Source organism: Merops nubicus, unplaced genomic scaffold (genome assembly GCF_000691845.1).
Source record: "Merops nubicus isolate BGI_N331 unplaced genomic scaffold, ASM69184v1 scaffold6978, whole genome shotgun sequence".
Lineage (NCBI taxonomy): Eukaryota > Metazoa > Chordata > Aves > Coraciiformes > Meropidae > Merops > Merops nubicus.
In genome coordinates, this window is record NW_008627679.1 from 2488 (window position 1) to 17193 (window position 14706).

General features: G+C 37.7%; 1 protein-coding gene across 1 annotated transcript in view; it reads left to right on the forward strand.

The window, feature by feature from the left end:
* Positions 1–2646: 2646 nt before the first annotated feature.
* LOC103778795 (iron-sulfur protein NUBPL-like) overlaps positions 2647–14706 on the forward strand; it is a gene marked incomplete at both ends in the record, with an annotated part of 14053 nt that continues 1993 nt past the window's right edge. The window contains 2 exon segments of the mRNA XM_008946406.1: positions 2647–2654; positions 2656–2753. Coding sequence (XP_008944654.1) covers positions 2647–2654; positions 2656–2753 — 106 coding nt within the window.

Below are 14706 nucleotides of genomic sequence, written 5' to 3' on the forward strand. Positions count from 1 at the left end.
GCCTGTGGTGGTGAAGATCTGACTGTGCCTAGGATGTCATTAAGTTAATCTAATTAATTTAGATCATCCTAAATCTTCAGTCCCTTTAGGCTAAAAGCAAAATTGTAGTGAGTTGTAAGATTGTTCTAATTACTCAGTGAATAGTTACAATCCTTTTTGGGGGAGAAAACCCTCAAAAAGTTGAGGGCAAGGGATGTCAGTCAGGTTTAAAACACTGCAGGTTTTTCTGCAAATATTTACTTTCATTTGAGAAGGAGTTAGGTGGCACAGCCTTTAGATGATGTTTTGATAGGTTCAATTAGCTGCTGACACAAATAAAAGGAATCAATCATGAATCTTTCTAATATACTAAAATATGCATTTTATAGAAGAACAAAGCAGCTCTAATGCTGTTGTTGATGTCTTTGAAGTCTAACATAAAAACGTGTCTTTTCAATCGTTTTAAAAATCCAGCTTTCATACAATAGGCAAGAAGTAGAACAATTTGTCAGAGTAACTCCTGAACTTCTTTGTAATAGCTTTCACAAGATGTTAGCAAAAAATGTTAAAAACATCTAACTAATCTGTGTAATTACATATGCTTTGCTTGGTTTAATAAAAAAGTATATTGCATAAGTGAACCCAAATTTGGTTGATTTTTATAGCAAAAAATTATTTTACAAAGTGGATAGTAGATCATGTATGATAATGCAATTTTTCTTATTGGTTGCAAAATTTAAGATTCATTTGGATCATAATAGGTAAATTTAAAACTGTAAATGGTTCGGCTGTAAATGGTGTCTTCAGGGTTTGAATATTAACAGCTTAAACAAAAGAGAAGGAAAAAAAAAAAAAAGCAACCCCTACAGAAAAAAGAAAACTCCAAATATTGTAGTAAAAATGGTCAGACTCACTTCTCAGATGTCTAGACTTCAATGGTTAGTTTCTTTTTCTTAACTGAAATTCAGATTTACTTCAAAGTAGTGGCTTGAATACCTAGGTTTTTAATCCAGGTGTATTTCTGTTCTAAAGAAACCCAACAAACACACTGATTGTGATGCCACAGAGTACCACGGAGACTATACCTCACGTTAAGGAATCCTGTTTGAGGGTAGAGATGCCGCATACTTGCAGTAAAAGCCTCGTTATACTCTTCTGCTAACCAGAAACTTGATAGTTATCATTGAGCCTTTATCCTTCTCTCCATCTTTCCCATCAAAACTGTGATAATCAAATGACTTTATATGATACCAAATTATTAAAGTGCCATCCAAAAATGAAGCACCCTTTTTGAAACAGTAGCAGTGAAAGTCAGATTGACATTGTTGCAAAAATTGCTGCCTTAACCTCTCAAAGAAGCCGTGAAACATACTTGCTTGCAATTTTGCAAAATGTTAAATAGTTAGCTTTTTATTTTAGAGAAACTTGACGTTAAGCACTTTAATGGTCTTGCTCTTTACTAATTAATTTGCAGAACTTGGTAATTAGTAGTGTGTCTTGCCATCTGTAGAAAAAATAGTTCAACAAAAATATGTATCTGTCTACAAAAAAGCATGTAGAAATTAATCTCATAAGTCTAGACTACATTGTTGAAAAAATTTTTATTTAAAGTTTATTGCCTAATGTACCCTATGTAGTTGAATAAACCCATTTTTTAGCATTCTTTTGTGTAAATGCATTTGATTAAAATGTTATACCTGCTTAACTGGCTTCAGAGATTTGCATTTCAGGATTTTCAAGATTTAAAAATATGTACAGAGCAAAAGTTTACTCTGGCCACTCAGAAAACATTTTTATCTTCAATTTGTTTTTCACAGTCATTGTAGTCACTATTAAAATTCAAATTGCATTAATTCAGATATACTTACAAATACTCATAGAATCAGAGAATGGCTTAGGTTGGAAGGGACGCTGGAGATCATCTAATCCAATCTCCCTGCCATGGGCAGGGATGCCTTTCACGTCCACTAGGTTGCTCAAGGCCTCATCCAGCCTGGCCTTGAACACTTACAGGGAGGGGGCATCCATGACCTCTTGGCCATTCTGTTCCAGTCTCGCCACTGTTGTACTGAAGAACTTCTTCCTAAGATCTAGCCTAAACCTGCTCTCCTTCAGTTTAAAACTGTTTCTACTTGTCCTTTTGCTGCACACTCTTGTGAAATGTACCTCTCCATCCTTCCTGTAGGTTCCCTTTTGGTATTGGAAGGTAGTTATAAGATCCTCCCCAGAGTCTGCTCTTCTCTAGGCTGAGCAATCCCAGTGACCCCAGCCTATCCTTATAGCAGAGATGCTGTAGCCTCTGGATCAACCTTGTGGCCCTCTTTTACAATAAAATTTGATACCTTTTTAAGAAAGCTAAAATATTATTTCTGCGTAAATGTACATGGAATAGAGAGAATATTGCCTATAATATTTGTTAATATAAAGTGTGGTCTACACTGCAAGAAAGAAAATGTGGAAGTGAGAATTGTGTATTGAGAATCTAAATTTAGCGAAGATGTCTATTTCAAGTTGTAGAGATGTTACTTCACGCTTCAGTCGCAATGTAGAAAGGAAAGAAAAAAAACGGTGATAATGTCTAAAATTAAGACTGTATTTTTATGGGCAGTTTTGACATTTTGCTCTATTAATTCATAAAGGAAGACACATTTTTGACAAATAACGTTTTTTCTTCTGTACACAGACAAAAGAAGTTGGTTTACTTGATGCTGACATATATGGACCTTCAATTCCAAAGATGATGAACTTAAAAGGAAACCCAGAATTAACACCAAGTAAGTGGAAGCGGTTTTTGTTGCTGCCTTCTTTGTACAGGGGTGAGCATGGACCACACTCACTGGTGTGTCACAGAGAGGATGCAAACAGAAGATGAAGACTTTGTGTTTATTTTCAGTAATGCAGTTGTTTTCAAAGCTAGCTTCTACAACTAGGACTATATGTGGGGCCTTTTGCTTTTCTGTTGGTCCTGGCTTTGGGATTTTCATGCATTTTTACTAGACACACTGGAAAATTTAGGAAAGGAAGGTTATTGTCAGTAGTTTTAAACTTGCTATAGAGGATCCACTGTAGAAGACCTCTAAATCAGAAAATAAAACCAACTAGTCTAGGAAATAAGAGAAGCATCATTTCAGTAGCTTGTATAAAATGTCATTGAAATGAGTGTTTGATTTCTCTTTCTTCAGCCAAACTCACCAGGCAACTTGAGTGTTTCTATTTGAAGTTTTACATGCTTAAGAACTCAGTGGTAGTGAGTCCACTACCAGAAGGTAAAGAGTGGACAAAGCTCCTAATTTTCTTCCTGTTAGGAAGAATTCTGGTCTAGAGAAAATTGAGGCAGGAGAATCTGGAATGAAATAAGACCTAAAGTAGAAAGGTTTCAACAAGTCTGTATACCTTACAGAATTTTCCTTTCCACCCAAGCCAACCAAGAGTGAAACAGAAGAATGGGTTTATCTTCATACCCTGTTCGTGTGATGCTTGAGTGTGATGGGGTGTGCTCTTTTGGGAGTGGCAGGGACACTGAGGTGGTATAGGATTTGTTTAATGCTTTGTTGATTGGGAGGGACCTTTAAAGGTCTTCAACCCCTGCTGTACTGAGCAGGGATCTTCAACTAGATCAGGTTGCTCAGAGCTGTAGCCAACCTGACCTTGAATGTTTCAGGGATGGGGCATCCACCACCTCTCTGGGCAATCTATTCCAGTGTTTCACCACCTTCATTGTAAAAAATTTCTTCCTTACCTCTACTCTAAACCTACTCTCTTTTAGTTTAAAACCATGACCCCTTGTCCTGTCACATCAGGCCCTACTAAAAAGTTTGTGCCCATCTTTCTTCTAGGCCTCTTTTAAGTTCTGAAAGGCTGCAATATGGTCTCCCCAGAGCCTTCTCCTCTCAAGGCTGCACAACCCCAACTCTCTCAGCCGTTTTTCATAGGAAGGGTGTTCCAGCCCTCTGTATCTACTTTACTATTGTTGTAGAATATCCATTTGTAACTGATCTTAAATTGTGGATGTGTATGGGTGTTGTGGTGGTAGTTGTGTGCATTCACACTTGGTATAAAGCATGCAGAATGAAGCAGTGTCAGTATCTTTGAACAGTGGCTATTAAGCTTGCAACATTAGCCTCTGAAAAATTAATGTGGCAAACTTCAGATTTCTTATGTAACTAAAACTCTGTCTCCTTATGCTTATACGCTGTACTCTGGGTAAAGAAGAAATAATGGATTTCTGCATAAAGACGCGTTGCGTGTGCTTATACGGGCAACAGTCAGTGCTTTATACATTTAAATACTTGACTTACAAATACACACTTCAGTCAGGTGAATTTCTGAGAGAGAAGGAAAATACTTGGGTTTATTTGTTTTGGTTTTGTTACTTTTTTTTGAGTCAAAGGCTAATTCTGTTATGTAACAAATAAATAATGAAACCCTCTCATGTATCATCCATTAGTGGAGCTTCACTTCCTGGTAAGAACTGAAGACCTCTTGCATTCTCTTGTACTGCAGACCCTGTTGAGGTTGTGTCATACAGGCTGTGTTTTTTTTTCATAATTTTTTTTGCTATAAATTTTGCATTTGAAGTGCATTATGCAATATAAACACAAGGGACTATGCTGTGGTGATCCTTGTAGCTCCACAACTCTCTTCTTTTCCTTTTTATGTGACCTTGACTTTTCCCTTTCCAAAGGAGATCAGGTAAAAATTTCATTCTCCTTCCCCCTTCCCTCCATCTGAAAAACTGATTAGATAACTTGATAACTCTGAACTTCTTATACATTTCACGGTGTATTTTTATCAATCCATGTCATGAGCCACAAATAAGTAGTAGATTGTTGCCATGTCTGTTTCATATGATCAAACAAATTAACTTGCTAGGAATGCAAGAAATGAGAGTGTATTCGGTGAGATATTAAGGCAGCTCAATTTTGTTCATATATAAATTTCAGTCACTGTAGATATTTTGGGTGTACACCTGAGAATTCACTATAAGCATTTGTCTTAACATATTTTGAGTGTTGTTAAAAATACAAAATTCAATGTAATAGAATGAAATTGGAGGATTTCCTTGAATTGAAATTGTGCTGTTGACTTGTGAGTATGAACAGTTTTTGCTAAAATGTATTCTTTGTAGTTTTGTGTGGAATGTACAAGCAGATATTATCAGGCTTTAAGAACATACTTTATTTTTTAACTGACAGAAAATGAATTTGTGTTATTTCAGAGGCTTGGCATGTTACACAAGTCTATGGAGAAACTCCTGTAGTAATTCAGTACAAATGATAAGAGGATAGAATTTTTATTTCAGGAATTCTGTTCACTTCTCTGTGCACTTTTAACTCCTGAGTTGATGAAGCTGTAGAGTAACAAGGGAAGTGCAGGTGAAGTGGCTGACATTAAGGTTATTTCCTTGTGAAAATAGGAATTTGAAGGGTGTAGGAAGCTTTAGTTGTGAACTTCAAGGATTCCTTTAATGAGTGACAGATAGGGTGAGCTTGCAAGGATGTGATCCTTCATAGATGTGTGTGTGTGTGTATATATAGTATGTATATGTTGGTGTTTATATATGTTTATATAAAAGTATGTATGACTTATATTTTGATATAGTAAGGTTTAGTGTTATTTTCCCATTTCTTACTACATTTTCAAGAATAAAACAAACTCTGAACAAGTACTATTTTGTATAGTAATTGAGCAAACCCAGACAATTCTGTATTAAAAGATGTGCATTAACAGTGTATACGTAACAATAAGTAAATTTAAAAGATTTTTTAATAGCATAGCTATTAAAATTACGTTTGAAGTCTATTGCTGTGTTCAGTGTGAGGCCTCGATTTGAAAATGAACCTGTAGGGTAATCCTGGGAGGTTCTGAGCACTCTTACACTCTTAGATTTCTATTTCTTTTCTCACATGTAGTGATTTAAAAGGGATTAGGGATGTCTTATAGCATACCAAATAAATCCTTGAAGCAATTATAGAATAGAAATTATTATAGTTATGCTATAATTTGAGTTTTCAAAATGAATTACGGGTTCTTAGGAGAAAGTCTGTATAAATGGAAGATACTCCATTAATTTAATTTAGCAAACCGTAGTACATTGGAAAGTCATCTAATACTTAATAGAATGTCATTCAAAATACTTTTAACTAAATGGTCAGGTAAATATCGGTTAGTAAGTTCTCAACTGAATTTAATTAGCTAATGGAGGATTATCTAACTATGGAATAAATATTAACATCAGCTACAATATATATGCAGGGCAATGCTTATGACACAAGTGACCAAAGCCTTACTTCTTTCCTCAAGTAATTTACTTAAAAGCTGTTTTCTGGCTTAGTGAACTGCATAATTTCTTTTTTTTCCTTTTTTTTTTTTAAACTTACCATTTAAACTACTTGACAGAGTAAAAGCTATTATATTACCCAAAAGATAGTGTGGTTTTGCCAGATAAATACAGTATTTCTTAATTTAAATTATGATTAAGGTTTTGGTGGACTTGTTTTCTTTATGACAGTTGAGTGCTCTCTTAATATTTCAAACCTTTATTGCCATTTTATGATGTCCTCGGTGTCTTTTTTATTTTCTAATAAAATAGTTTATTCAGAAGATCTGTAGTGGGCATCTGTTTTCAAACTTTGGCATATAATGCAGTTTCTGAGAGAAAGCCAGCAGTGCTTGTGTCTGGCCCAGGTGAGTCTAATAATACTTCAGGAAGTATAGAAATTACATTGCTAATAAAATCCTGAAGTCAGAAATGAATACTTGCACTTTTTCACTGGGAAACATGTTACATGTCTGCTACTCTTCAGACTGTGATAGCAGAATCTTGCAGCTTAAAGAGATGATTTTAAAATAGAATCTGTTGTGACTGTTTAAACATACCTGCTGGAAGTAGGTGTTTTGGGGGACCGTCGTGCATCCTTTTGAGGGTTATAAATGGAAAATTTGGAGTGAATTAGTTAAATAGAGAAAATGTTATGTAAGTAGGGAAATAATTGAGGAAACCGTGAGGCAGTTTCTTGATCTTACATGAGCGTTTAATTTTCAGGATATAGCTTGTATTTTCAGCCAATGTTGTCTTTGTCATGCTTTGCTGGTGGAACTGCACCATGATTAATTTAAATAAAACCTACATTATTTCACAGAAGTCATGTTTGCTACTGCTGTTACCTCTTGATTTGTAAATGAGTGATTTTTAAATTGCCTGTAGTCTGATGATATGCTTTACTGATTCTGTTTCAAAAGAAGTCTGAACTCAAACCCTGTGTTCTGCTTCTGGTCATGTCTCACCTCAGTTTAACTGTCTGCATGGCTGAAGTAGCATAGTCCCACGTGTCTTACATCTGACAAAACAATAATTCAGAATGTTGTAATTGGTCATGGTTTATATTTTGGAGGCTCTTTGCTTTGTGATGATGTAGTTCAATATGAGAAGAATGCTCAAGTGTTAAATATTTTCTTCTGGATCTTGCCCATAAGCCTATAATGATTAACCTCAAACTGGATTAATTCACCTCTTGTTGAGTTCATTTGTGAAAAAAAATTGACGACCTTTACTTGGAAGGGAAAGGAGGTAGAGGTGTCCTGGTTTTGGCTGGGATAGAGTTATTTTGTTCCTAGTAGCTGGTACAGTGTGTGTTGCATTTAGCATGAGTTTAATGTTGATCACACACTGATGTTTTAGTTGTTGTGAAGTAGTGCTTATCCTAAGTCAAGGATAAGCCAGTGAGCAGGGTCACAAGAAATTGGGAAGGGGTGCAGGCAGGACAGCTTACCCAAACTAGCTAAAGGGATATTCCATACCACAGAATGTCCTGCCCAGTATATAAACTGGGGCAACTGGTAAGGCAGGAGGTAGATTGTTGCTCGGACATCAGTCAGTGGGTGGTGAGCAGTTGCATTGTGCATTACTTGTTTTTTCTTGGGGTTTATTTCTTTCTCTTTTTGCTATATTATTTTTCATTCTTACTATTTACTTCAGTTATTAAGCTGTTCTTACCTCAACCTATGAGTTTTACTTCTCTCCCCAGTCGGTAGGAGGGAGCAAGTGCTGTGTGGTGCTTAGTTGCTGGCTGGGGTTAAACCACAACAGGAAGATACCCAACTCTGCAAGGAATTATTTATAGGCATGTAGTTCTTAGCTGCTCTTTAAAATAATGAAAAACTCTTAGACAGTTAACTTATTAAAATTTTATTCTTTATTATGCACAAATTAATACTTGTAATTACAAAGAAACAAGGGAAGAAAAGTAAGATCAGAAACATAGTGTTAAAAAAAAAAGCCTCTTACTGAAAACAGTCTTCTTTGGATAAATGGCAAATCAAATGTTACTAAATGAATTAGCAAAACAGTGTAACCTGAAAAAAATAGATTTCCAGTACTTGAAAGTAGAAGTGTGTTATTCATGTTGTTAATCCTGCAGTACAGTAATTGTAAACAATTTGATATGGATTATGGCTAGCAAATACTCATTGTGTTATAAAGTTTACTCTTAGAGTTGCAAATGGTTTGTCTGGTTCAGCTTCTATACAGATTGGAATTGAATTCCTAAATTATTTTTGTTTTCGTGACACCATAGATACATATTTTGTGCATACATAAATAAAAGAAACGATTAATTTTTTTTGTTTGTACACTGAACACATTTACCTTTTTGCTTATTTCAGATTAATAAATATTTCCATTTATTCTGGGGCAGATGTAAAATTAAAGAACTGTAACTAAATGTGAATTTTCTCAATCTTTTTACCTTGCAGTTTCATTTTAATGTTTTCCTACTCTGTGAGTTTTGTGCTGTATTTTTCCCTCTTTCCTTTCCCTTTTCTTACAGCACAATGGAATGGCTTTTCAGAATGAAGAAATGAAGTGGAATACATAAAAAATAGGAAAATAATGTATTTTAAACCTCTCTCAGTAGTGCCCAGAGGCTAAAAGAGTCAGAGTTAAAAAAAAAACAGCATCTCTTTCCTTTGGTTTATGGTCTTAATCTTGTAAAGTACATAGAACTTCACTTTACAAGTGGTGAAATTTAAAAAAAATCACAGAAGGGTGTATGAGGGGATTTATGTGAAAAAGGGAATATTTAATACACCTGGCAACACTTTTTTTTTTAGGGGAAAACTGTAGTTTTCATCTGTCTTCATTCAGTATGCATATGCCCTTTTTTTAATTACACATGATCCTTCAAGCAGTTTTTGCTGCCATGTCTTTTCACCTGCCTTTTTTTTTTTAAGGCATCTTGATTACAATATTGAGCCTAAAAAGGCTGAATCGACTCAAATGTATTGAGTTCCATAGTCTTGCTTTGAAAGCAATGAAAGTCCCTAGTTAACTGGAATGTTTTTTTGAGGTTAGATCTTGACTTGAAGGTAATGCATAGGGAACGTCTGCCCCTTGGGTTCCTGCTTCTCCCTGTTCTGGCTCAGGGTTGTATCAGTGCTGTGTGGCTGACCTGGGCCCTCCTCCTCTCGCAGAACCCAGTTAGTGCTTCAGATCCCATGAGCCTTCCCAGAGGTCTTGTGTGTCAGGACGGAAGACAAACGTTGTATTGGTCTATTTCATTCCTCGTGGGTATAATGAACTAAAAGAAACCACCCAAATCAGTCTAATAAAGCTTTTTATCCACTATAAATAAACTTTTTTGCCTCCATGGGGATCTGAGGGCTTTTCAGAATGTGGGTTATTTTAGCAATTGTGAGGAAGACATTTGTGATGGAAGGTAATGGCAAGATACTTAAAACTAGTCCTGTGTTACTCTTGTAAAGCTAACAAGTCAGTAATGCTTTAAAATGTAACGAAGATAGGACTAAATCACTATGTTGTTTACTTGTGCCAGACTTGCTTTTGAAGTACAGTCTTCCAGCAAGCAATTAGTTTCTGCTTTTAGGTACGACATAGCTGCAAAACAGTTCTGTTAACGAAAAAGCTTTTACAGAGCTTTGTTTCCTCTGCCATCTGTCAGGAGGAAAAAAGAATGGAAAACCTACTCGGGTAATGGGATTGTTAGACTGACTAAATATGAAAAGCAATTCTTCTGGAAAAAGCTGCATTTCTGTATGCATTTGTTTCTTAAAGTTGAACTGTGAATGTTGAGTAATGCTCTTCGAGTCTCATTGCTCATTTGCTTTGGTTTAAGTATTTGTGATGTCTCCATGGTTAGATAACACTGTTAGTGCAGGGTGGAATGGGAAATCACAGCCTTCCTTGTGTGGAGCTCTTCAAACTTAAAATACAAATTGCAGTATTTCTGGGGCAATCCTGCAAATAAACTTGTAATACAGTGTGAAATCAAGCGTGAAGTCTCAATTAGTCTCTCACTTGCTATAGAAGATCCTGGGCTTCTGGCCTAAGCAATTAAAGTCATGATTATAGTTAAAACAGTAATTTCAGATTTGTGACTCTGACTAGCCTTTTGGTGACAGCATCCTTCACCCTCAGACACAGGTTGGTGACTCTGTAGTTTACTGCAAGGTGCCCTGGGGCCCTGGTGCTGTTTGTCCCCCTCTGCTGCATTTCTTTTCCCTTTACCAGATTGTGGGTGGAGATCACTTGCCTTTGCTTCAGCAGCTGCTCCTGCTTTAAACACGCCGGAGCGTGGCGTCAGGCTTCTGGCTGCCCCGTTAGAAGGTATGGCTCTGCCCTGTGCCCTCTGTCAAACCTGCTAGCCCCCTGCAGATCTCAGCTTCCTAAGGCATCTGGAGTGGCAGGAAACATCAGTATTCACACAAGTAAATGCAACTTTTTTTGTTACTCCTTCTGTCCTGAATCACCTTCTTTTCCCTGCTCTTCCCCAGCTTGTTGTTAGAAAGTACATATAGTCTGAAGTCTTTGTGCCCCTGACTGTAACCTGGATCCTTCCATTACAGACTATTGATCTTCTGAGGCGACCTTCAAAATAAACAGCAAATAAATTCCTTATGCATTGTGGCTGCCATATGAGAATTGCTGTTTACAGAAGGTGCTGTCTAAGTTGGAGTCCTAACTTAAGTTGTGATAGAATACATGGAGAATGAGGAGGTGACTGATGGCAACCAACTGGTGATGTGAATGCTGACCTCAGCAAGTTTGCCAATGACACTGAGCTGTGTGGTGCAGTCAACATGCTGGAGGGAAGGGAAGCCATCCAGAGGGACCTTGATAGGATTGAGAGGTGGGCTCATGCCAACCTCATGAAGTTCAGCAAGGCTAAGCACAAGGTCCTAAGGACAGATACGGGCTGGGTGACATATCGACTGAGAGCAGTCCTGAGGAAGCAAGACTGGGGCATGCTGGTTGATGAAAAGCTCAACATGAGCCAACAGTGTGAGTGCAGCCCATCACTGGATGTGTTCAAGACCCGGTTGGATGGAGCTTCACGCAGACTGGTCTAGTGGGAGGTGTCCCTGTCCATGGCAGGGGAGTTGGAACTGAATGATCTTGAATGTCCCTTCCAACCCAAACCTTTCTATGATTCTGTAGTCACTGCAGCACGAGATTGTACACAATTATAAACCAGACGATGCAAACATTTTTGAGGTTCTATGAGTGACTGTGCTGAAAATCTGTTTCAGCTTCTCTGTGTTTGTCAACTGATAAAACATCAATTGAGTTTATCTCGGATAATCTTATGTGTTGGAATCCACAGGCTGTTCTGCTGTGTCTCGCTGACTAACGTGGTGTCTGTGTGTTTTGTTGTGCCATACATCTTCTGTCTTCCAGGCAGTGAGATGTCACTGGGATGTGAGGAGGTGGATAATAGCAGAAAATAGCAATTTGTGATGGAAAAACTAAGCTAATGACGAGCTGTGCAAACAGCAGCAGAAGCTTTTGCTTTTATATGAACTATGAAGCATCAGCTTGCTTGAATTTTGATAAATGCATGCAGAACAGTTACAATGTGGATTTTATTTAAATAGCATACTATGAAAGATGAAGGAGTGCTTCAACTTAAGAGCTGTTCAGAAATACACTTTCAAAGCGGCTGCTTTAATGCTTAAATATGTGATGCCAAAACATTATTTGGAGTCTTGGGTATTACAGACAATATGCAGTGTCACTTTGTACAGCTTTTCCTGTTATATGCTGTTTCTGCTTCAGCTGGATTTTAAAGTTTTCATTCTTTCTGGTATATTTGTGAGTTTCAAGAGGGAATATGTAACTGCAGCAATGCATCTAAACTGTTTAGATCTCCTAGATGTTTATCAGTTGTGCCTTACGTGCCTGCTAACATTTGAGCTGCTGTAAGTGAAGCCATGGCTCTGTTAGAGCATCAGACCTCTGGGGAACACAGCACGTCTCCAAATCCACAGGATTCTTGAATAACCTAGAGAAAGTTTTACACCTTTGGTCTTGATTCCCTCATTCCCCTCTTCAGAAACATGTTAGGTTAAAATGTGTATTTTTGGTACATGGATGTAACAGCAGTAGGGCTTGTATGAAAATTAAGAATCAGGAAACACACACATTGGGAGCATAGCCCAAAGCTTGCGGCAGTGTCTGGGCTGGCAAATGTTTCTACACTGGTAGTGTCTTTCGAAATGTTGAAGTCAGCATGCAAAGGTCAGTAGGATGTTTTCAACTGGAAAATGATACAATTGATCTATTTTTTGATAGATGGAGCTACTGTTGATTTTTAATAAACATCGTAGATAGGTGTGGCGATTGATGTCTAATCTTAGAACAACTTAAAGGTTCCACTTTACTGCTTGACAGCCAAAATCCAGTTAGGATAGATAGGTGACCTCCTCTATTAAGATTTATTGAAGACAAGCATTAAGTAAAATAATCAGTTATCATCCTAGGATGTCTTCCATTATAGTGGCAAGTTTCAAAAATAGCCAAGTATAGTAGTAAATCTTTAACAGGGAGGAAAAATCCAAGCTTCTAGAGTTTCATCTCATGTTTGGATTTTTGTGGTGTTTTTTTTTTTTTTTTTTTTTTTTTTACCTTGGAAGTGATAAAACTCAACCTAGCCCTTATTTCAGGTAGTTGAGAACTCCAAGCAACTCCTCTGCATTAGTGCTTGCTCAGTCAGTGAGCTTAAAGTAGATTTGCTAGCATATTGCATGATCCACTCATATTTAATAATTACAAGCTACTTTTGCTTTTCTTAAAAAGCTTGGTGCCTCCTAAGGAGGTGCAGTATAACATTACAATCTTCTAGAATAATGATCTTTACTTACCTGGTGAGATAAGACTGGATGTAAGTCTTTATGTGCTCTGTCAGTCAGCAGACATCTTCTGAAAACCAAGCCAAGAATTGAAATGTCTCCTTCCATCTTACCCCCAGCAGGCAGCTGAGCACTGTGTAGCTGCTTGCTTGCTTGCTTCCCCCCAGCAGGTTGGGGAGAGAACTGGGAGGGCGAGTCCAAAACCTTGTGGGTTGATGTAAAGACAGTTTAATAGGTAAAGCAAAACCTGCATGCCCAAGCCAAGCAAAGCAAGGCATGAACTTGGTGCGTCCCGTCGGCAGGCAGGGGCTCAGTGCTCCCAGGGGAGCGGGGCACCGCCCTAGGGAACAGCTGCTGGGCAAGACACACGTCGAATGTCCCTCCACTTCTTTCTTTCCCTGCATTTTATTGCTAAGCATGACAACATACAATATGGAATACTTCTTTGGGCAGTTAGGGTCAGCTGTCCCAGCTGTGTCCCCTCCCAGCAGACATTTCATTACCATTTCATTGGTAATCTGTTGATCCTATTGATCTGATTTTGTATTTTCAGAGAAAACACAGCACTCTTTTATTTAGGGCCATCAAGCTTACTGAAAAGTTGTAAACAAGGATGTTTTGTTGATCTCTTGGCGTAGGTGGCATAGTATTGCTGTGTGTTGTGATTTTAAGAAATCTCTTCTCATGTGTTGGATTTTTGGAGCTGTATAGTAGGCATCTGATTACAGAGGAGAAAGTGTTTCAGTGCTGCTCTGAAAGCAAGGAGGAATTACAGATGTTACTGAGATCTTAATAAGCTACATCTTCTTTACATGTTATGTTTTAGAAAGTCTTCACAACACCCAGGCGAAGGTGGAGGAATGCTGTTGCTTTTGATGAGATGAGGGTGATTATCAGAGCCCATTGAAGCACTTCAGATTTAAGTCTTAAGAATATTTTTTAGCAGTAGGCCAATAGTGGGGTGGTCTGCAGTATTTTGTAATACTTTGAGAATATGCAGAACATTATATCCAGAATATATAGCAGGTTGTGGATTGTTTCTGTGTGTTGTATAAATTTCATGTAATCTTGCTGCTTAGAGCAGTTTATCGTCCTTGTTGTTAACCAAAGAAAATAAGATCCCGTTTTCTTAAAATGAAGTTCTATGTTGAGAAATAAATAGTGCATGATTTAACAACAGAGAGACCCCTTTGGCTACTCTGTAGGTCATTGTGTGTGTACTCGGAGCGACTGTCCTGTCATACCCACTGAGGTGAAAGAGAGGGAGGTCTCTGCAGGTGTCTGTTCTGTGAGGTGAGTGTGTGCGTCTGGGCTCTGTACAGAAAAGTCCATCCGTGTAGGTAGTGGGATTTGAGATGTTAGCTTCTAGATATTTAACTGACACATTTTAAAGCACTTGGATTGAACTGAGTAGTGGCAAAGTATTTTGATGAGCTTTCTCAGAATAAAACTGTCTTTTCCGTTCTTCTTAGCTTCCAGTTCCTGGTCCTCGTGTAGTGAGCAGCCAAGGATTGGCCTCCCCTTTTGGTTTGCTGTTGTGGTTCTGTTCTTTTCTGGTTTTCCCTCCTTAAAATCATTCCT